Genomic DNA, 19,655 nt, shown 5'->3' with positions numbered 1-19,655 from the left:
TGTTTAGTGAGCAATACCATAAACCTAAATTTAGGAATTGAAAAGTTAACAGCATAACCCCCCGTAAAGATTCTAAAATCCAATAACTTCATTCAAAATACCAGATTTTGGAAACTACAACAGTTATTTGGTCCCCAATTCCAGATACTTCAGTTGCCCAATGGATTTCCCCCTTCTTTTCCAGGGTTTTATTTTATCTAATTTTTTTTGGATTATCTGTATATCGCTTATCAGATCTCACTTATCTTTTTCATTCCTATATCTGTGAAGTTGAAGTTCTAGTGTGTAATTATTTTCCATTTACAGATACTTGCGTTAAAAGAATTAGAGTCAATTACAACTATTTAATATAACTGTAATAAAGGTAGTAAAAATAAGGGGGAAATAGTGCTAAATTTTCTGAACCAGTATTGCTATGTGTCATTTCAAATAAATTCCTGTTTTTTTTTCTACTTAATGAGATGTCAAATGAGACGGAAATCGGCCACAAATCAGTGCGCCCAGACAAGGATGCTTCTACATCCATGCTCTGGAGCGACATGAATTACAGGTGCAAAAGGCTATCCAAAATTTTACAAAACAAAAACCAAGTAACCGAACCAATGACAGCGAGGCCTTCTCGAAAACCATTTAATACAAATCAATCACGTTTCCTCAATGTACATTACAATTTGCGGCAATGTATTCCACCACCAGCAGTCCAGCACTCTCAAAATCCGGTAAAAATTGGCAGGGAAAAAAGGAAGACAAAAATATATGACTAAGGTGAGAAAATAAACACAATGAAAATCCCACCAGAAAAACTCATGCACTCAATCAATATACAAAATACACAACATGAAAACATTCAAAACCCGCAAGCACTCTTCCAATTAACCTGCTAATCGTGAGCGGTATCAATTGCTTTTCCTGTCCTTGCCTGTGAGATTCGATTTGCATAAATGGTGACCAACTTCAATTGGGTGCTGTTAAGCCCTTCTAAATATGGCAAGAATGCTTTCCCAAGCATGATATAAATATCCACGAGACAGAAAACAACAGTCTGTACCATCGACCATTAACATAAAATGAGAATAATGAATGAGAGCATTTACAATAATGAGGCAAAAGGATATGATAAATAACATGACAACAATTTCTAGCAATAAAAATAATAACAAGCCCTTTCATTCAAATAAAATTATCTTAGACAAATTCAGTCAAATTTATCATCCATTGTGTATATTATTAGTTGATCACCTTGAAGAAAACTTAAAAATCAATATTCAACAACTGAGCCTAAAAGAACAGTTTACTGATCAGATTTGCCACATTAAAGGAAGGTGCATAGCAAGTATTGGTGGCTCAGGTATACTAAACCATCAACACGGACACAAGGCTTGACACGTGGAAATGATAGCTTGGCGTGATTACAGTTTGAATGTAAGGTGATAGCAGGACGCCTGTGGCACAAAAGGTAGCCACAGTTTTAGCCAAATGGGTAATGGGTTGGTTGGGGCCACAGTGACAGCTTCAGGGATGGTGGTTGCTGTTGCAGGGATGGTGGGATTAGTGGCAACGGATAGCAGGGTAGGACTGGTAGTAGCGGGGATTGTCATCTCAACAGATAAAAGGTTTATACCGGTAGCCAAATTAACCCTTTATGGAATGAAATGTGCTTTTTGAGGGAATGACCATTAGCTTTCAGTCTATTACAACCTACTCAATAGTAAATGACTGCATTCATATTCTGATTCTAGAGTAATTTTATGGTACCTGTCTCAATTTCCCCATTCAAATATATCTAAAACTAATGAACCATTTTACAAAATATGACATTAAATATATGAGAATGTCCATGCAGCAACAAAGTTATTAAGAAATGATAGAAACAGGCAGTACTCCCATACAGCCATAGCATTCTGTGGTAATAGATATTCAGTTTAGGAACTAATGAAAAACAGAAAGAGGAAAGGAAGTTTTAAGCTTGACCAACCAAAAACATCAAACAGTTCCTACTTCTAAAGGAAATACAAACTCCCTCGTAAAAATGAGGTAAAATGTTCATTATAAGTAATGTGAACAGTTCACACTTCACATTAGCAAGAATGTTTCCAATCTTTCAAGTATTTTTCTAATTATGATCCCACAAAGGTTCAATTAGGGATACTGTTTTTGTCGGAGTAGATTAATATTTTAATTGCCCAAATAGGCCTCAAGCATATAATCTACAGTCACAGAAATTTGTTAGAAACTACATACACCACTTCAGTGTTCTCTAATTAACAAGAAATATTCACCTAATTTTCAATAAATGTGTGACGTGCAGGACCATTAATTAATGGGTGCAGACAAAACACTACAAGTACCTTACGAACATCCGCACTCTGGTTTCCAAAAGCTTCAAACAAAGCAGGCAGAAATGAGGGTAACTGGGCCATCAGTTCCTCCTGAGAGAGCCGCCCCACAAGCTGAAGGGATAAACAAAAACATGTTTCCAAAGCAAATTTAATTCATGAAATAAAATGAGCAATTTTTGTGTAGTACGTTTACAATGATATATAGGTATTATGGGAATACAGTGAATTATTAAAAAAGGATATAATACAGATAGCATGCATGAACACAAATTTACACAGAAAAAAAAAAAATCTATTTTTTCAGCAAATGCAAGTGATAGGAGACCTAGCTGTGTTTCCTACTTACTATCACTTGCTGGTATAAATCATTTTATGCTTTTACTAGAGGTGGAAAAACAGGCTAGACACGTCAGATCAACCCTTAACCTGCCTTGGGGGTTGGGGGTGGGGGGTCTGGAGACTCTAACCCACCAACTTGTTTTGACCCGCCTCACATAACCGACCAAGGAAATGTATTGTTGCAGGGCGGATAGGCCTGTCGGGTTCGCATTTCATATTTTACTTTTGTAGTTTGCTATTTTTAGATTTTTAATTTTATCTTAGTTGTTTTTCTTACATTTTAGCAATTTTGGGTGTGTCCACCCACCACCCTACATCTTTTTTGGGTGGGTCAACACCCCCCCCCCCCATTTTGGGGTGTTAACTCACAACCCATACTTTTTTTTGGAAGGCTAACTTGCCAACCCACCTCAAAATGGGGCGAGTTGCATTGTTCAGCACATATTCTTAAGGTCAGCGACTCAGCGTACCCACTCAGTTGGTGGCAGGCTGGCACCCCCTAGCTTGTTCTACATATGGAAATTTAAAATGAGATTATAGTCAATATAAGCATGACATTCATGATTCATAAGGAAGAAACCAGAGAAATTTGTGTCTTGAGAACCATATTGACCCAACAGTCAAACAAAGGACAAATTGGCTTGCGTACCCAAGAGGTGACCCTCTACCATGCTCTATCAATAATTTAAAAAGAACAAAAGTAACATGCATATTGGTATTAGATGAATACGAAGGGGATTATTTCCACATTTTAAAGCATCATTGCTTGACAGCGAACTCCGGCACTACCAAAACAGATTGAGGCTTTTAAAAAATAAGTATATTATAAGTGAAATTTATTTAAAACATGGTTCTTATCAGAAACCGCCACTTGAAGCAACACTGACAAAGGAAACTAATTACCTTTGTTAGGCAATTTATGCAAGTGACAAGAGTTTTCTCATCCTCAGTAACTAGTAGAGGGACAATCACCTGAAACATTTTTAATACTGAAATTCAGCTCTAACAATTAAGTTAATAACCCAACCTCCAGCTATACATTTCACAAGGGAAAGAGCAGCAAAAAGTAAAAAATAAGAAATACATACACTTAAACATCTGAATGGATCATCCTGAGATAAAATGATGGTCAGGCAATGTTCTGCTTCATTTGAGACCTGAAGAAGAGATCAAAATTACTAAGAATAGAAAAAGCAACTATACTGTTAGAAATATAATATCAAATCATTCATGCGTCTTCATCCAACAGCTTAAGCTTTTGTGATTGACAGTTCATGACATGGTATCAAAGCTTCCATGACCAAGTGGTCAAGAATTCACTGCCACTGATATTCTAATAAAAAGATGAATTTCACCATTCATGTGTCTTCATGTGCGATGCCCATACTTCAAGCCTAATGGAATGTAGTGTTCAGGAGTGATAGAAATATAAACCATTCAAGTGTCTTCACCCAATAGCTTAAGCTTTTGGGACAGGGATAGATTGGTGACATATACAAAACACAAACTAGGAGAGGATTAGACCCATTCATTACCTTGGGAACAATATCCTTTGTAACATTAAGCAGCTTTTCAATTACAATCTCAACTGAATTTTCCATGGCATCTTTCTGAAAACAACAAACGCAGATATAACACCGATACAAGCAAGGGCATAATCCAACAAAAACAGGCACAAAAATAAGTAAGAACCTGGTTTTTAAGCATTTCCACAATCAATGAAAGAGCAAGCTCTCTGATTGAGGAATCTGAATCATCCAGCACCTCAAGAACAACTGTCAAAATCTGATTGAAGTACTGCAATTACACCGTGCAACTATTATCATTACACAAGACAAATCCAAATATACAGTTCATCATTGTTTAACATTATACAACAAATTAGGAATATATTTTAGAAGCAAAACTTGTCTTTTTATCTGACAGCTGATAGCAATCAAACAATCAGAAAACTCACTACTATACTAATACAAATTACTTTTCGGAGAGGGTGACTAAAAAGTATTTTAGAATTGTTAGATAAATAGCATTACATAATATCAACTATCAATCAAAAACATAGGTCTGACAATAGGAAACCACAAATATATTATGAATTTTCATAGACAATGTCTTCCATTTCAAGTTCATCTGAGAGTCAAAGTGTCAAACAACATAGGGACAGGAAGAAGAGTACTAATCAAATGAAATCAAACATGCCTGGGTCCAAATCGAATGATCATTTGCTATAGAAGCTTCAACTAGCTGGAGAAGTGCTGTCTGCTTACTTGAAACAGGGCTTCCATCACCTCCACTGCATATCTACACAAAACAAATGGTATCTTTAGTGATGAAAAAAATATAAGATACAACTCTACTACAATAAACTTAAAGAGTGATTGCTTATGAGCACATAGGCCAAATAAAGCTGTCTCCACTACAGGGGCTGAACTACAAAAAGGATTTGCCCCACAACCTTAACATTCTTTCACATTACCCGGAGAAATTTTTACTCCAATTTTTTTATTGAACTACGTACGTTTAGCTGGTACTTGGTGTTATTCGCTGCAGCAAAATTTCAGATTGCAAAATTTCTGCATCTGTTTTACAGGAGGATTTTGTTGATTATGAAGCTGATGAGTCCTTTTACTTTATACATTTCTGCTGTCTTTTTTCTGTTCCTGGAGGATACTTTATCCTCATAATATACCTCTCTTTCTAACAATGTTTATTATTCGAACAAACAAATTTACAGATCCAATTAATCTTATAATAGTCAAAACTCACCATATGAAGAATTTGAGAAATGCTGAGTCCAGTGTCTGTCATGGAGTCAACCTTTACATCTTCAGTGGTGTGATGATTATGGTTCAATTCAAAAGGAAATTCTTTGTCATGTCTAAATCCTTCAGCAAGGTTTAAATGCTCTAATGACATCAGACCATTAGCATCCAGATCAGATGACAGACCTTCAAAGTTCATGTTACTGTCCACATGTCCAAGTTGGCTAGTTTGAAAGCCAAAATTTTGATCCACTGAATTGATTGTGTAAGCAGAGTCTTTAGTTTTTGAACCAAGAATAACACTATTAGAATCAGTCTGAAGATTCTGATATGATTGTTCCTCAGTTTCATCAGAAGCTGGTCGGCCAAAACTGGTTTTAATCAGGGTTGAATCTTGGGAACTCCACTTCCTGCCACCATCACTATCTAGAGAACCAGCAGAATACCTTCCAATGTAATGATTTTTCCTAGACAATCCAGCATAACCCTCATCAGAAGATGTTCCCATAACATCAGATGGATCATACGAAGACTTAGAACGTCGCTCTTTCTTGTTCTGCAGATAGTTCATTAAATCTACTTCTATACGAGGGGTGCGCTGTTTAAGGGCTCGTCTCAGAGAATTTTGTACATCAACTGACAAACTAAGAATAAAATTCAAAACTGCAGATGAATCAAAGTGAGAGTACACTGATATAATGCATGTAATAGCAGCTTCTTTAAGCTTTGTATTTTTGTCATGAACCAATGGGGCTAACTTGGCAAGCCACAATTTTAGGATGCCAATATTAGCAGCACCTTCTGGATTCATTGCATGCTTGTTAAATGAACTGATTGCAAACTCAATAACGGCCAACTTTGCCTTAGGAGACCTTTGTTCATCTAGTGAGCGAAGCAATGCAGGTAAGAGAGAATCTATACTGTAAGTTTTGCTAATAGCTTCCAAAGTCGTAGAGCATGCTTGTCTAACAAGCTCTTTAGGATCAATCAATCGAGAAAACACATGGGGTAACATTCGTTCCATGTAACCCTCAAAGGGCTTTCGGCAAGTAAGAATAATTTCTGCAAGGGTGGAAAGAGCAGCCTGTGCAACTTTATGATGGGGATCATCCAAGTGCTGAAAAAATAACTTCATGACCTTCTCAAAATTCTGGACTACTTCTTGAATTCCCCTTTGACCTTGCTGCAATAAGGAGTGAAGATAATTAAAGGCAGAAACTCTAGCAGACCAGTCAGAACCTGAACCAAGTCCTTCACTCAGAGCTTCATGAAGAGATGCTGGTCCATCTGCAATGTTTGACATCTCCCCAAGAAATAATTGACTATCATCAAAGCTCCTCCTCCTGCCAGCAGACACACGTGCAGCAACATTTTTTCTTAATAGCGGCCTCTGAAAATTTGGCACGTAACTATTCGGTGAATCCCTAAAGTTGCCATCTCTATAAGGAGGATCCATATACTGTCTATCTATGTTGGGGTTCATATATCGCCTAGTCTCCCTGATGTCATTGTTTTCATCAACAGAACTTCTTTCTTGTAAATTTTCAGTAGCTTTTTTAATTGAGTATGATGAAAAAGCTGATAAAGGCTCAACACCAACATTACTATTATATGACAACTTGCCAGAATCTTTAGAAGCTTGAATTTGGGTGATAATGTCAGATAAGCCCAAACCACCATTCCGGTTACTACCTTTATTGACACCAGAAGTGGTTGATTGTGTCATTAAAGAGCCAGCCAGATGATTAGATGCTGAAACAGCAGCAGGGAATGGTGGATCACGAGATGAGGGACGGTCAACTCCTGCACTAGGAGCAATAAGAGAAACACTTAGCCGCGCACAAACAGATCTAAAATTATACCACCAACATCATCAATGACTGAATGGAAAGAAGCATGGAAAATTTAGGTAGAAATAAAATATTAAACTGGTTAACTTATTTGCTACCTAGATCCAAACTTGAAGACCGGAGAGCAGATGAATTATGCTTATCAGACAAATCCAAACCTCTAAGCATACTTTCAATAGCAGTGACCTTCTGTTTGCTTGCATGCAACATATTTTCCAGACTTCGCTCAGCACCTTTACCATATGACTTAGCTTGTGAAAGAAGAACACCTGAGGAGATAGAAGCCCCTGATGATAAACTTGAACTTCTGTCCATTGCAACAATAGCAGAAGTTCCATAACCAGTTACATTAGATGGAACTGAAGCTTGACTAGTTAATGACATCGGTGCACCTCTATCACGAACACTAGGGGATGCATGCCGCCTGTGTTTTCCTCCATCCTCTTCATTTATTAACTGCAAGTTATGTTCACTTTATAAAAAGACTTAAGCAACAAAATAAATGAAGAATAACACCTTCAAACATATACCCGTTGAATAGAAGGGTCAAAGGATGAAAACAGACGACGGGAACGCTCTGGCCAAGTTTTTGCAAACATTCTGTAGCACATCCTAGCAGTCGACCGCACCTATCAAGTTTCATATTGTAATCATTCAAGCATATATATTTTGACACCAACAATATGGCCACATGAAAAATGTCGGTCAACATCTTAACAATTAAGTTGACAAGCTTCTGTTATAAATCAATATAACTTTTGATACGTGAAAAAGAAAAAAAAGTTTGTTAGGAAAAAATCAAAGATCCCATTTTATAATATAACTTAAACTGTGCACTGCAGGAGAAATTTTAGATCATCTAAAGAAACACTAATATACACTGAAATAGAGTAATGACATAATTAATCTCAACTTGGACCCCTCTTCCTTCAAATAGAATTGTCTTATCAAATTATTAATTCATAGATGTATACAAGTCTGATTATTTAAATCATTACCCTAAATCTGAAAGGAAAGTGGTTAAGTATTCACAACAGAACTCCCTCTGGGAAACATTTTGTTTACCAATATGTGGCCTATTGGTCCTTAGTTATTGCATTTGTGAAATAAACTTTTTAAACGATGGTGAATCACAACAGAAACTTCACCTCTGCATGAGATTAATTGAGCAAAGTTTCAGAATTTTAATAATGACACATAATGAGACAAGCGAACCAATAAATAAATTTGCTCATGGCTTTCCAATATTCCAGTGTAAGTAGTGCATTTCACCACAACTGCAGCTGCAATGCAACTACAAATGTGATGTAAATTCTTAATAGCTCTGGGAAAAAGAGGAAAACCATCAAAGCTAGTCAAAGTCCAAATGTGATGCAGAATCAATATTTATCAAACATCAAATAACCTACAACTGTCAAAAGCTACCTCACTCATTGCATCTGAAACACAACACCTTATCATATCCTCATATAATTCCGCTGATCGCTGTATCTCTGGTGCATCAGGCCAATATTCTAGTATCAAAAGAGCATAATCACAACACCTACAAAACAAATGGTATTAATTACAAAACCAAAACTCTCACACATCAATCCCCAGGAGTAGATAATCCATACCTTGCACGAAGTACGGCATTACGGTCATATTTTGCACAATCAGCTATCCGAGGAAGTACACGAGCAACTTTGCAGTTACGCAACATCTACAAGGTGGAGAACAAAGATAGCAATAGGATATTGCAATAGTATAAAACAATGCAGAAATCTAGTAAGCATATTAGATTACCGTTTTTATGCAGTTATCTGCAGACTCTGCAATTACAAGCACAGTAATCACAACCAGCTTCATAAGAACCTGATTATCAGATCAAGTATTAATTAAGATACTAAAAACATCCAACATCATAATCATAGATAAAAAGTTGAACTTACTGGTATGAACATTTCAGCACATGCTTCAAAATCACCCAAAAAGTCCTTTGATAAAAAGCATAATAGATGGCAAGCCTAGAATAAAGCAAATACCAAATAGAAAACAATCATTTATTAGTAATAAATTAACAGCCTGGAAAATCAACATTTCAATGTACGTAAACGAAAACCCATTCAAACAATTGCAACCAACATTTAGGCTGCAGTGAACATGTTTTAGACAGATCTCGTATGATAGCTACTTAAAGTTTTATACTTTGTCATGAACAACTACCCAACATTGAGTTGTGAGGTGAAGACACTAGAATGATTTTACACCTCTAACATCTTTAACACCCCTCTTAATGCTGAAGGATTTTGAGTTTGACGCTTGGAAAGGCATATGCCTTGTGCTTAATTTCAATTTTTATATTTTATGGCAAGGAATAAATTGTCTTGAACGTAGAGGATCTAATATCGTATTAAAATTGACAATGATATAAGCCTAATTCAATCCCAAAAGGTAGCTCTAGGATGGAGGATTGCCCCAGTCACTATTACAGGTGATTTGTCTATTTCTAGCTGGTGTGGGATCTTAACATGCTTCATGAAAATAAAAAGTAGTGTTTCACTTTATGATTTAAAAGCATGGGGCGACAGAGTCAGAGCAGGTGGAGTTCAACAGGGAATATTCACCAATTGCCTTCTATAAAGGGAAGGCAAAACAGAAGGCGATAACTCACAACTCAGCACAATAAAATGTTTTCATGGAAAAAAAAACAGAAAAAAGAATTATGTAGAAGAAAATAGAAAACCAAAGAAACTGCCAGCGCACCTGTTTCACAATGCTGGACCTTCGATCCGACAATTGTGTGCTTAAAGGTCCAACAAGCTGCTTCAGGAGTCCGAAGAAACATGGATAATTAGCAGCACCTGATAAGCATAATATTCAAAAGAAAATGATCATTCATACCAGAAACAAAAACATAATTTGTATTGAGTTTTAAAACCTCAGTTGCAATAAAGAAATAAAAAATACTAAATTCACCAAAAATAAATATTTTAAAAAATAAAACAAAGTATAGCAGTTAAATAGATTATAAAATTTAAAAAATGTGGGTACTGATTACTTAGTAATTCAAAGAGCAACTAATGCTTCAATCCCCCTTCTTTGTACAAATAGAATACCAAATCCATGCCTCTATACTTGAACTAACGTTTAGTTGATTGTTGGCCCTCCAACACCCATATGCCTACGGTTTATAGCTCCCTGAACAGCACTTAATTTCCTCTTTATTATTTATCAAAGACCATCTCCATAACTATATGATTAAATAGTTCAGCTGCAAAAAAAGCCTACGAGTAAAATCTAATACCAACTTCACCTAAGATCATCATAACCCTCCTTCACAAATGTTAAATATATTCCTACAGTTACAAATGTTCTTGCCTATTTAAACTCACAATAGGAGGACGGCTTAAGATTGGAATCTGAGCATATATAGTCTCCGAAGGGTAGCTCAAGTGGTAAGAGCTAGGGACATAAGGGTTGGGTGGGATGAAGGGTGAAGGATCCAGGGTTCGAACCCTGAGGAGGACTAATTTACTAACAACTAACATTTGCCTATCAAAAAAAAATGAAATTCTGTATATGCTTCTACATGCTACTACTACAAAGGAGATGGGAGACACCAACCTCCCAGCACAAGACCTTCAATTCTCTGCATGGCAGCAATACGAATTGACCAGTCCTTTTCAGGTACAAGGGTAGATGCAATCTTCTCAACTTCCCTGATTAACTCCTTCTCTGAATACACCTTGATAGGATCTATGCCCTTCTCTGTGACATCACCTTCTCCTGCTTGTATTTAATAAGAAACCAAATACATATTCAATAAAGCACAACAAAATAAGAGTACACAGCATATTTGTCTGACTATACACGAAATGATAACAATATATAAATTGGAAAATTTCTCAAACGTATGACTTTGGATGTCACTTATCTCTTTTGATTATATTACATTATCTTCAATCATTTTACTTCCACCACCAAAATCATCTAAATTTCTACACGTTTTGCGCTTGAATCTCATACATTTTTCATGGAAGCGAAGAACAAAAATAGATCCCAGAACCACCATGTAATCAATGGTCCAATCCCAATATCATCCAGGCTATACCAGTCGAATACCCCTGCTAGCTAAAATCTCCCAAGATTCCAATACGTGATCAACATACAATAAGACAACAATCACCAAATTCACTGCCAAGTCCAAATGGAATGATAGCAAAATTACTGATTCCAAATACCAATATGGAGATGGAAAAGTAGGCAATCATTGTGCAGCTCAAGTGAATGATAAAATAAGTAGTATTAAAAGCAATTTATAAGGCAAGTAGGCAATCACATTCAAGAGAGAAAGAGATGGCAAATATAAGGATAATGTACGAGCCCTTACATTAAAATTACATTGATACTGAATTAGAACATAAACACTAGCATCCAAAACATTGCAAATATTCTAACCTCCAAAAAGAGATGTCTCCCTTGATGAACTCTTTGCCTTTGGGCTACTTTTCTTGGGATTAACAGACACAGGATTAATTTCCCCTGCCATATAACCACTAGAAATAGCATCTGAAGAGTGCACTTTTGGTTGAATCCCCTCTAGCCTGGCGTTAATAGTTTTCACCTGAAACCATCGTTGTGCATTGAAAATGAATAATGAAATCTCATTGCAGTCGTCAAGAAAATGTAAAAGGACCTCCAACTGTCCAAACTACAAGTGAAATGTTTGTGTGAATGAGTAGAATATTAAATAATAATGATATCAGTAAAATATTTTTTTGTTTAATATCTACCAAAGATGAAGGAAGATTGTGGCGCTGAAGTTCATCACGAAACTGAGACCCAGCTTGAGCATACATCTCCTGTAAAAAGATGTTAAAATATTCATATTCATTTTAAAACTTCAAAACACTCTCCTCAAGTATGCATATATACTTTATTCAATCAGTTTTTTCCTATTGTGTTATGATATAAATATTAAAATATAGAATAAACCATTAAAAAAATGCAAAAATAGTATAAATAATCATGCAAAATTGAATAAGCGGTATTAAAACAGAAACCCAAACTTTGCTAGAACTGGACTACATGAATTACTAAATTTAGAGCCATATTAAGTTCACATGATGCAGACCTTCAAAAATTGAGAGGTTTTGAGAACACTAGCTTTGACTTTACATTGAACAATATAGTATATAGTATATAGCCCAAACTTATCACTCACTCTAACAACAAATCACATCCTCCAGACCCCTAATAGGGCCTAGTACGTTAAATGATATTATTAGCTAAATAAGCACAAATGCATTCATTAACCATAGGCTAAAAAAACAACACACACTCAGCCATTCTTTCTTCTTTACTTGGATAAGAAATTTAATAATTTAAATAAGTATGACATGGAACCCTTATTATGGGTGACTATGACATGAACTTAATGTATATGAATATAGCGTAAGACTTACTTACCTCAATGCACAAAATAGCTGATTCCCTAACCGCAGAATTTGGATCACTCAGCAACTGCAGAATCTGACATTGATCAATTTTTAAAAGTTAGATCACACAAATTTATTGAACAATATAAAAAGATATATACTGCATGTTTGTAAAAATCAATGAACATACAGGAGGAAGAATAGCCCGTTGAAGGGGAAGTTCAGTAGATGAAAATAGACCAATTGCAGATGTGACAGTCCGTACAAACTCCTCTCTGACTCTCCAGCTTTTGCATGTCCAAGCAAAGGACCCAGCTCTTTCAACTATTATTGTAGGAGATGAAACCTGCAAATAGTCATAAAGTGACAACAATAAGGTGAAGAAGAATAGAACTGAAAAACGAAAGAAACTTTACCCCAGAAGTATATTAAAATTGCCACAAAAATAAGCACATGGGGGATAGATAGATGTAGGAGGCTATTCTATGCATTTACCCAAACAGTAAAAACTTCAGTGCACTTATACTCTGATTGGTACAGTAGATAGAGTGAAGAGAGAAAGAGGCAGGGGAGAGTAGCCTAGACACTCATTTGGATGAGAAGAGTAAGAAAAGAGGGAATCATTTGAGCGGGACCCACACCTTTTTGGGCTCTCCTCTTCCATGAGAAGAAAATGTGTGGGAGGGATGCATTTTTGTAACTTTCCAAAAATACAGTAATACCTATAATCTCCTACATGAATTTCTAACCCCTCTTTTGGTAGCTGAGGTTAACATTTATGATATTAGAGGAAAATGTATTTTTATCCTAAAAGAAATCTTCTTTTTTAATCCACCTTTATTCAAACAAAAGAAAGGAGAGAATACACATCACTTTTTTTCTTTTCACTTTCTCTTCTATTTTTCTCACACCGAACCTAAAAATCTTTTTTTCCTGACAACTTTCTCTCTTACCATCTTCTCTCTTTCCATCTGCTCTCTTCTTATTTTCTTTCATAAACCAAAATTAGTGAAAATGAAATCATTATAACTGCAATGAAGCTTTTTACGGTCAGGTTAAGCACACAGAGTGCCATTCCAAAGAAAACATACAATTTGGGCATGGAGATAAGAAGATTCAAAGTCGGAATTTACATAGACTTGCCATGAAAAAAAAAATCATTTATTTGGTGATCTATCAAAACCTAGCGCTACTATCAACATCTACCAAAAACCAAACATAATGTCCACTACATTTAGCAATGATCTATCTACAGCAGAAAGGATATTCAACCTACAACAGCTTCCAGCATAACTTTTTCCATATAGACCTATCCTCAATCATATGTCATTTTAGAAAGGATACTCTACCTACAGCAGCTTATAGGCACGTAAATATGTAAAGCATGACAATAAATTTCAGAATATATGAAAAATAATGATCATAAAAACATAAAAATTAGGACCAAGTCATTGAAATTCAGTAATTCACTCCCAAATATAACTGCCAGAAGGCTTGCATGTAATCTGGCTCAAATACTTTGGTTAATCCAACCTAGTCGAATAGAATGACTGATGAAGCTAACGATCTATAACATTGCACAAATTGCAGCGCAATGACACTAAAACTGAATGCTATAGGCCTATAGCTGCATGACAAATCTCAGAGATCTTACGGTTAAGGTCACAGTTCTAGTTAAAGATCCTGTGATAAGAGCTACAAACCACAGCAATCACTGATCATCACTCATCAGATTTTTCACTCGCTAGAAACCACAGGACATCTTAGCTAGCACTGGTTAGAACTCAAAATGCACGCTAGAAAAGCATAAGAAATCAAAGAATGAAACGTTTCACGTATAACTGGTACAATTTAAGTACAACTGAATCTGAGAGCTTCCTCTTCATACACTCAAAGTGTTATTCCTGATCTCACTTTTTCATCAGTCCCCACTCTCAACTATCCTCACTGAAAAACACTTGCTCGAAATCGCAACAGATAGAAAGAACTGAAGTTACCTCCATGAGAGTGAGCAAGAGCCTTCTAGCGGCGTCGCGAACAGGCTGTTTGGCGTCGCCCAAGCGTTCAACAACGGCGGGGACAATCGCGTTGAGGTGAAGCTTGAAGTGGTCGCCGGCGAGGACAGCGGCGGAGGCCAGAGCCTGAAGCGCGCCCTGAGAGACTCTGAAGTTGCTGTCTCTCAAGAGATCCGTGCAGCAATCGACGAGGGAAGTGACCTCGCCGGAAGTGAGGGTTCTTCTAGAAGCTTCCAGAACCTGGTGGAGGCGCTCGACGCCGGCCATCCTCTCCTTGGTGTCCTTGGCCCGCGCGAGCTCCAAGGCTTCCTCCATTTGGATCTGGTGCGCCCGGGCTCAGATCTGACCCAACTGTTCGGTACCCAATTCAGCACCGCATGGAGAATTGAGAAAATGCAAATGCAAATGCAAATGACAATGCGATAATGCAAATGCACGAGTTACGGTGCTGAATTTAAACCAAGTGTGAGAGAGTGAAGTGAAGTGAGAGAGAGAGAGAGAGGGAGGTGACTAGGATCGACGGAGAAGAAGAAGATGATGAATGAAGCAAAAGGAAAGGGAAACGATTTGAAAACTTTGCTGATGTGGTTGCGGTGGTTGGATAGTTAACCATCCACGTGCTTCTAATTTACAATGGATACCACTAGTTTTTTTTTTAGTTTATCTCTTTTTTCTTTTTTTATAAGTGAGATGGATAGCTCACATGGTTGAGCTAAGGGTAATTGTAGGTGATGGTTCAGGGTTCGAACCCTGAGAATGAATAATTTGTACTAGTTTACTAATAACTAACATTTTCCTAAAAAAAAAAAAACTCATGCAATGCATGTACCAATTAAAATTTTTGCTTTTTCCTATTGATAATTTTTATTTAGGTGAAAACGGAAACTAAGAAAGGTATAATTTGTTTGTTTTTAAATTTTAGAAGAGAAATGAATGAGAAAGATAATGTGATAAAAAAAAAGCATTAATGAAGAAATAAGTGGATTTATATGAGAAATAATAATGATGATTGTTTGATTAGAAAGGAAAGTGAAAAGGAAGAAATAAATCATTTTATATCTTACCCAAAAATCTGAACATGAATCATCCAAATATCACTGAAGCAACATTTGTTTTCAAGCTCAATGTCAACTAAGAAGCTTGGCTTCTTCTACATTGCATGTGCAATTTGATTTTCCTCCTTGAAATGTAAAAACAATTAGACACTAATTTGCTTGCTTTTTTTTTTTTTTGAAATTATGGTGTGTTTATATAGCTTTTCTTTGCATACAATAAAAATACAGATGTGGAAAAATTAATCATATTTAAAAAATCATTTATTATATTAAAAATATAAATTTGTAGTAACTATTTTTTAGTAAAAAATTTCAATTTATTATTATTATCATGTGTAATGTTGTTAAGAAAGATATTTTTAAACAAATCTAAAAAATATTTTATTATTATATGATGTGAAAATAATAATTCAATAAATTATATAAAATAATACCTTCGTTTTTCAAATGATATTTCAAGTGGTAGAAGCTAGGGGTCATATGCGTTGGGGTGGGAAGCTACAGGATTAATCCCTGGTGCGACCAATTTATTTTTCCAATGTACAAAAAAAATAATACCTTTAAAATATTTTTTAAATATAAATCGGTTAAAACAACTTATGGGTGTCGTAGTAGTTTAGTCATTTATCTCTTAAGTAAGTTGTTGGGGGTTTGAATTAAAAAAAAATTCATTGACCAGCTGATTCATTATTTTGAAATATATTTTTGTAGGTTAAATTGATTGCTTAATTGCATATTTGGTCCCCACGTATAACCTTTTCACGATTTTGGTCCCCAACGAAAATCAGTTGCATTTTAGTACCACAACGTTAGCTCCCGTTTGCAAATTTGATTTTCCGTATATCTTTCATTCAAAAATTAACGGAAAGCTGACGTGGCATATTTTCCATATTATTTTAATTTAAAAATTTAATTTTTTAATTAAATAATATTTTTCTTATTTCAGTTTTAGTCCTCCTCCTCCGACCACTAATTGAAATAAAAAAACATTATTTAATTAAACAATTAATTTTTAAAATTAAAATATTTTGGAAAAAATGTCACCTAAGCTTTCCATTAATTTTTAGATGGAAGATGGACGGAAAACCAAATTTGCAAATGGGAGCTAACGTTGGGGTACTAAAATGCAATTGATTTTTGTTGGGGACCAAAATCGTGAAAATGGCATACGTGGAGAACCAAATGTGCAATTAAGCCTAAATTGATATATTTTTCTTAGAAAAATTTGCTTAGTGATTCATACATGTATTTCATTATTTTATAGTATTTAATTTTTATAAATTTTGTGTACTCCTATTTAAGTGGGAGTCGTTAGTCCAACTATGTACTCAAACTAGTATCTAAGCCCGTGCTTTGCACGATGATTACAACCAGATATTTTCTTCTACAAAATGTTCCTTACATATATATAATATGACAACTCATGATTGAGAAATTGTGGACAACAAACCAGATGATACAACAACTTGTTCAACACATGCCATCGTAAACTAAGTAAAATTACAACACTTGTCCAGTACATAATAGACAACAACAAATACAATTCAGTTCGTTAAGTAAGAACATACATGCCATTCTATCACAGCTTAATGTTGAATAAAACATCAATAACAACAAACTTTTCACTGGTTAAGAAGAAGGTCAACACATCCCCTGCCTTCAATCCATGTGACGAACAGAAGGCCCTCCAACCCCTACCAAACCTCGCCTAATTCCGATTAGGCACACCAAGAATGGTACATTCCACTTCCTTGTCAATGGGCCCTCTCAAAAGCCACTTGTAACCTTCCCCATTGTGAATATAATCATAAACATATACCGGCAAGTTTTGCAGTGCAAAAAACAGTCTAATAAGATCAATATATAACAGCTAAGAACTTAAGCACAATAGTTAAACCTTACCATCTCACTTGCAGAAGCTTGGTTTGGTGAGAGTTTGCAAGTGAAAAAACACGGATAAAATATCCACTTTGGTTGTTGGGGAATTGTTTTGGGTGTGAAGTGGACCTGGCTGGCAACATTAGTTATAGCAGGGGTGGGGGCATTATAGCCGGAGGAGATTGTGCAGGAAGGTAACATTCTTGATTGAAATAAGGAAGGTAACATACTTCCTCAATACTTGCATTATAGATGAATAAATCAAATTGAATTCAAACCTTGAAGAAGCACTCACCTAGTCACCTAGGAATCAATTGAGGGAGCGACGAATGTTGAGAGCACAACCTTTACAATTCATGATCTTGACATCTACAATTCTCGCAACACTGTATTCCTTGTTTCATTCCTACGATTTTTTCTCTCCCTCTCTCAATTCCTTTACTGGTCTTAACTCTTCAATCAACTTCTTCCTCATACATTGACTCTGAAATAAAAAAAAAACTATTGAAACCAACAGTGCAGAAAAATATAAACTTATGGTCAAGAAAAAAGAAAACACAGAGTAGAATAAAAAGCATAACGAACATAACACCTATAACACTACATCCCATAACAGTTCACAGAAAACCACAGACTATAGCTCACCACAAAGCACATCCAATTCACAACAAAGCACATCAAGGAGATGTCTATAATCCACAAGCCAAGAGGTCCAACTCAATCCTCGCAGCCAAACACAAAGTAATGCATATCCAAATCACAGTCACCTCTTTGTATCAAGATCCCACAAATTTTTTATTATGGTGTATCAACCATGATGACAACTATTTTTATTTGTGTGGATTCTCATATATACCTGCACATAAGAATTATAACTTATAAGTACTCTTTTTAAAGAAGCTGTGTCCCGCTACCAATCAATAAAATTGTACAAAAAAGATATGTCAGTCTACCATTATAAGATTTTAATGCAAATCTAGTGGCTAAATTATTTTTGGAATGATATACATATGTCACAAGGTGGACATCTATACTCATGCTTAATCAATATGTTATCACATTTAGAGGTTCCAAATTCACCTTGCAACCTTATGCTCATTCAATGCCAAAATGCACAAGAAACATCTTGAGATAAGTCACAAACTATAAGTTGTAACTTAGAATCGATTTTAAGGTAAAAGTTAAAACAAACTTAGAGAAAGTGAGAAACCACTTTCTAGGAAGTGATGTTAGAAAGAAAGTGAGTGAGAAAGAAAGAAGAGAAAAGAAAGGGAATAACTTGAGTTGGAAAAAATCTAAGAGAAAGAAGAATCTAATAAGGCAAGAAGATTGAAGGTAAGAAGAAGAATATGATGGTGATGATGATAATGATTAAAGAGAGAGAAAGAGTGAAGAAAGGAACATATAAACAAACACAGTTGAGTAGTGAGTAAGTAACAAAGATTGTCAATGCATTTTCTCATTCATCCACTGCTCACTCTTCACATCCCCCAAAAAACTGAGTTCCCTCTCTCATTCTCTCTCACTTTGAAATTAACCAAAACTTTATATTCCTCTGAAAAAAGCCAAAGGGACAGAAGGATTAGTAGTGGTAGCAGCTATACATCAAAAGCTAGCTTAAAGGTGAGGATTGCTCTAGCCTTTATAATGACTATTTGGTCACATCTCTAGTTAATGTGGGACTCTCAATACAGAAATAGCGGAATTAAAGAATCCTTATCAGTTCATATAATTTACATAAAATTATGGCTTTCACAATTTCTCTATGACTTTTTCAAGTAAAGCAAGCACTTGTCTCCACATTTCTGAGATGACAGATTTTTAGGTTATATAAATTGAAAAGGAAAATATAAAGTTAAAATTACTATCCAACAAATAATAGAACATCATCAAATAAAATAGAAAAGGGACTTTCTTCTTGTTATAAGTAAAACATGGATAAAGCTTTGTAATTTATATATAGCCTTGCAGCAAGCATTTCTCAAATTTAGATAATC

The 19,655-nt window shown here is 35.5% G+C and overlaps 1 protein-coding gene across 1 annotated transcript; it reads right to left on the bottom strand.

Annotated features, from left to right (window-relative positions):
• Positions 1-616: 616 nt before the first annotated feature.
• On the bottom strand, positions 617-15,311 carry LOC130721060 (CLIP-associated protein-like). Its single transcript, XM_057571791.1, has 21 exons — positions 14,708-15,311; positions 12,901-13,056; positions 12,742-12,804; positions 12,066-12,134; positions 11,731-11,896; positions 10,897-11,058; positions 10,036-10,133; positions 9,222-9,296; positions 9,076-9,144; positions 8,907-8,992; positions 8,716-8,833; positions 7,821-7,919; positions 7,389-7,746; positions 5,445-7,243; positions 4,878-4,979; positions 4,371-4,475; positions 4,214-4,288; positions 3,767-3,835; positions 3,582-3,650; positions 2,349-2,450; positions 617-1,042 (listed from the first exon to the last, which is right to left on the bottom strand). The coding sequence occupies exons 1-21, from the start codon at positions 15,038-15,040 to the stop codon at positions 881-883; spliced, it is 4,335 nt and encodes a 1,444-aa protein (XP_057427774.1). The 5' UTR covers positions 15,041-15,311; the 3' UTR covers positions 617-880.
• Between the last annotated feature and the right edge of the window lie 4,344 nt (positions 15,312-19,655).

The sequence above is a fragment of the Lotus japonicus genome, chromosome 5 (assembly GCF_012489685.1).
Source record: "Lotus japonicus ecotype B-129 chromosome 5, LjGifu_v1.2".
NCBI lineage: Eukaryota > Viridiplantae > Streptophyta > Magnoliopsida > Fabales > Fabaceae > Lotus > Lotus japonicus.
The sequence above is the reverse complement of the archived record's forward strand: the minus strand, read 5'-3'. Positions and strand labels throughout refer to the sequence as shown.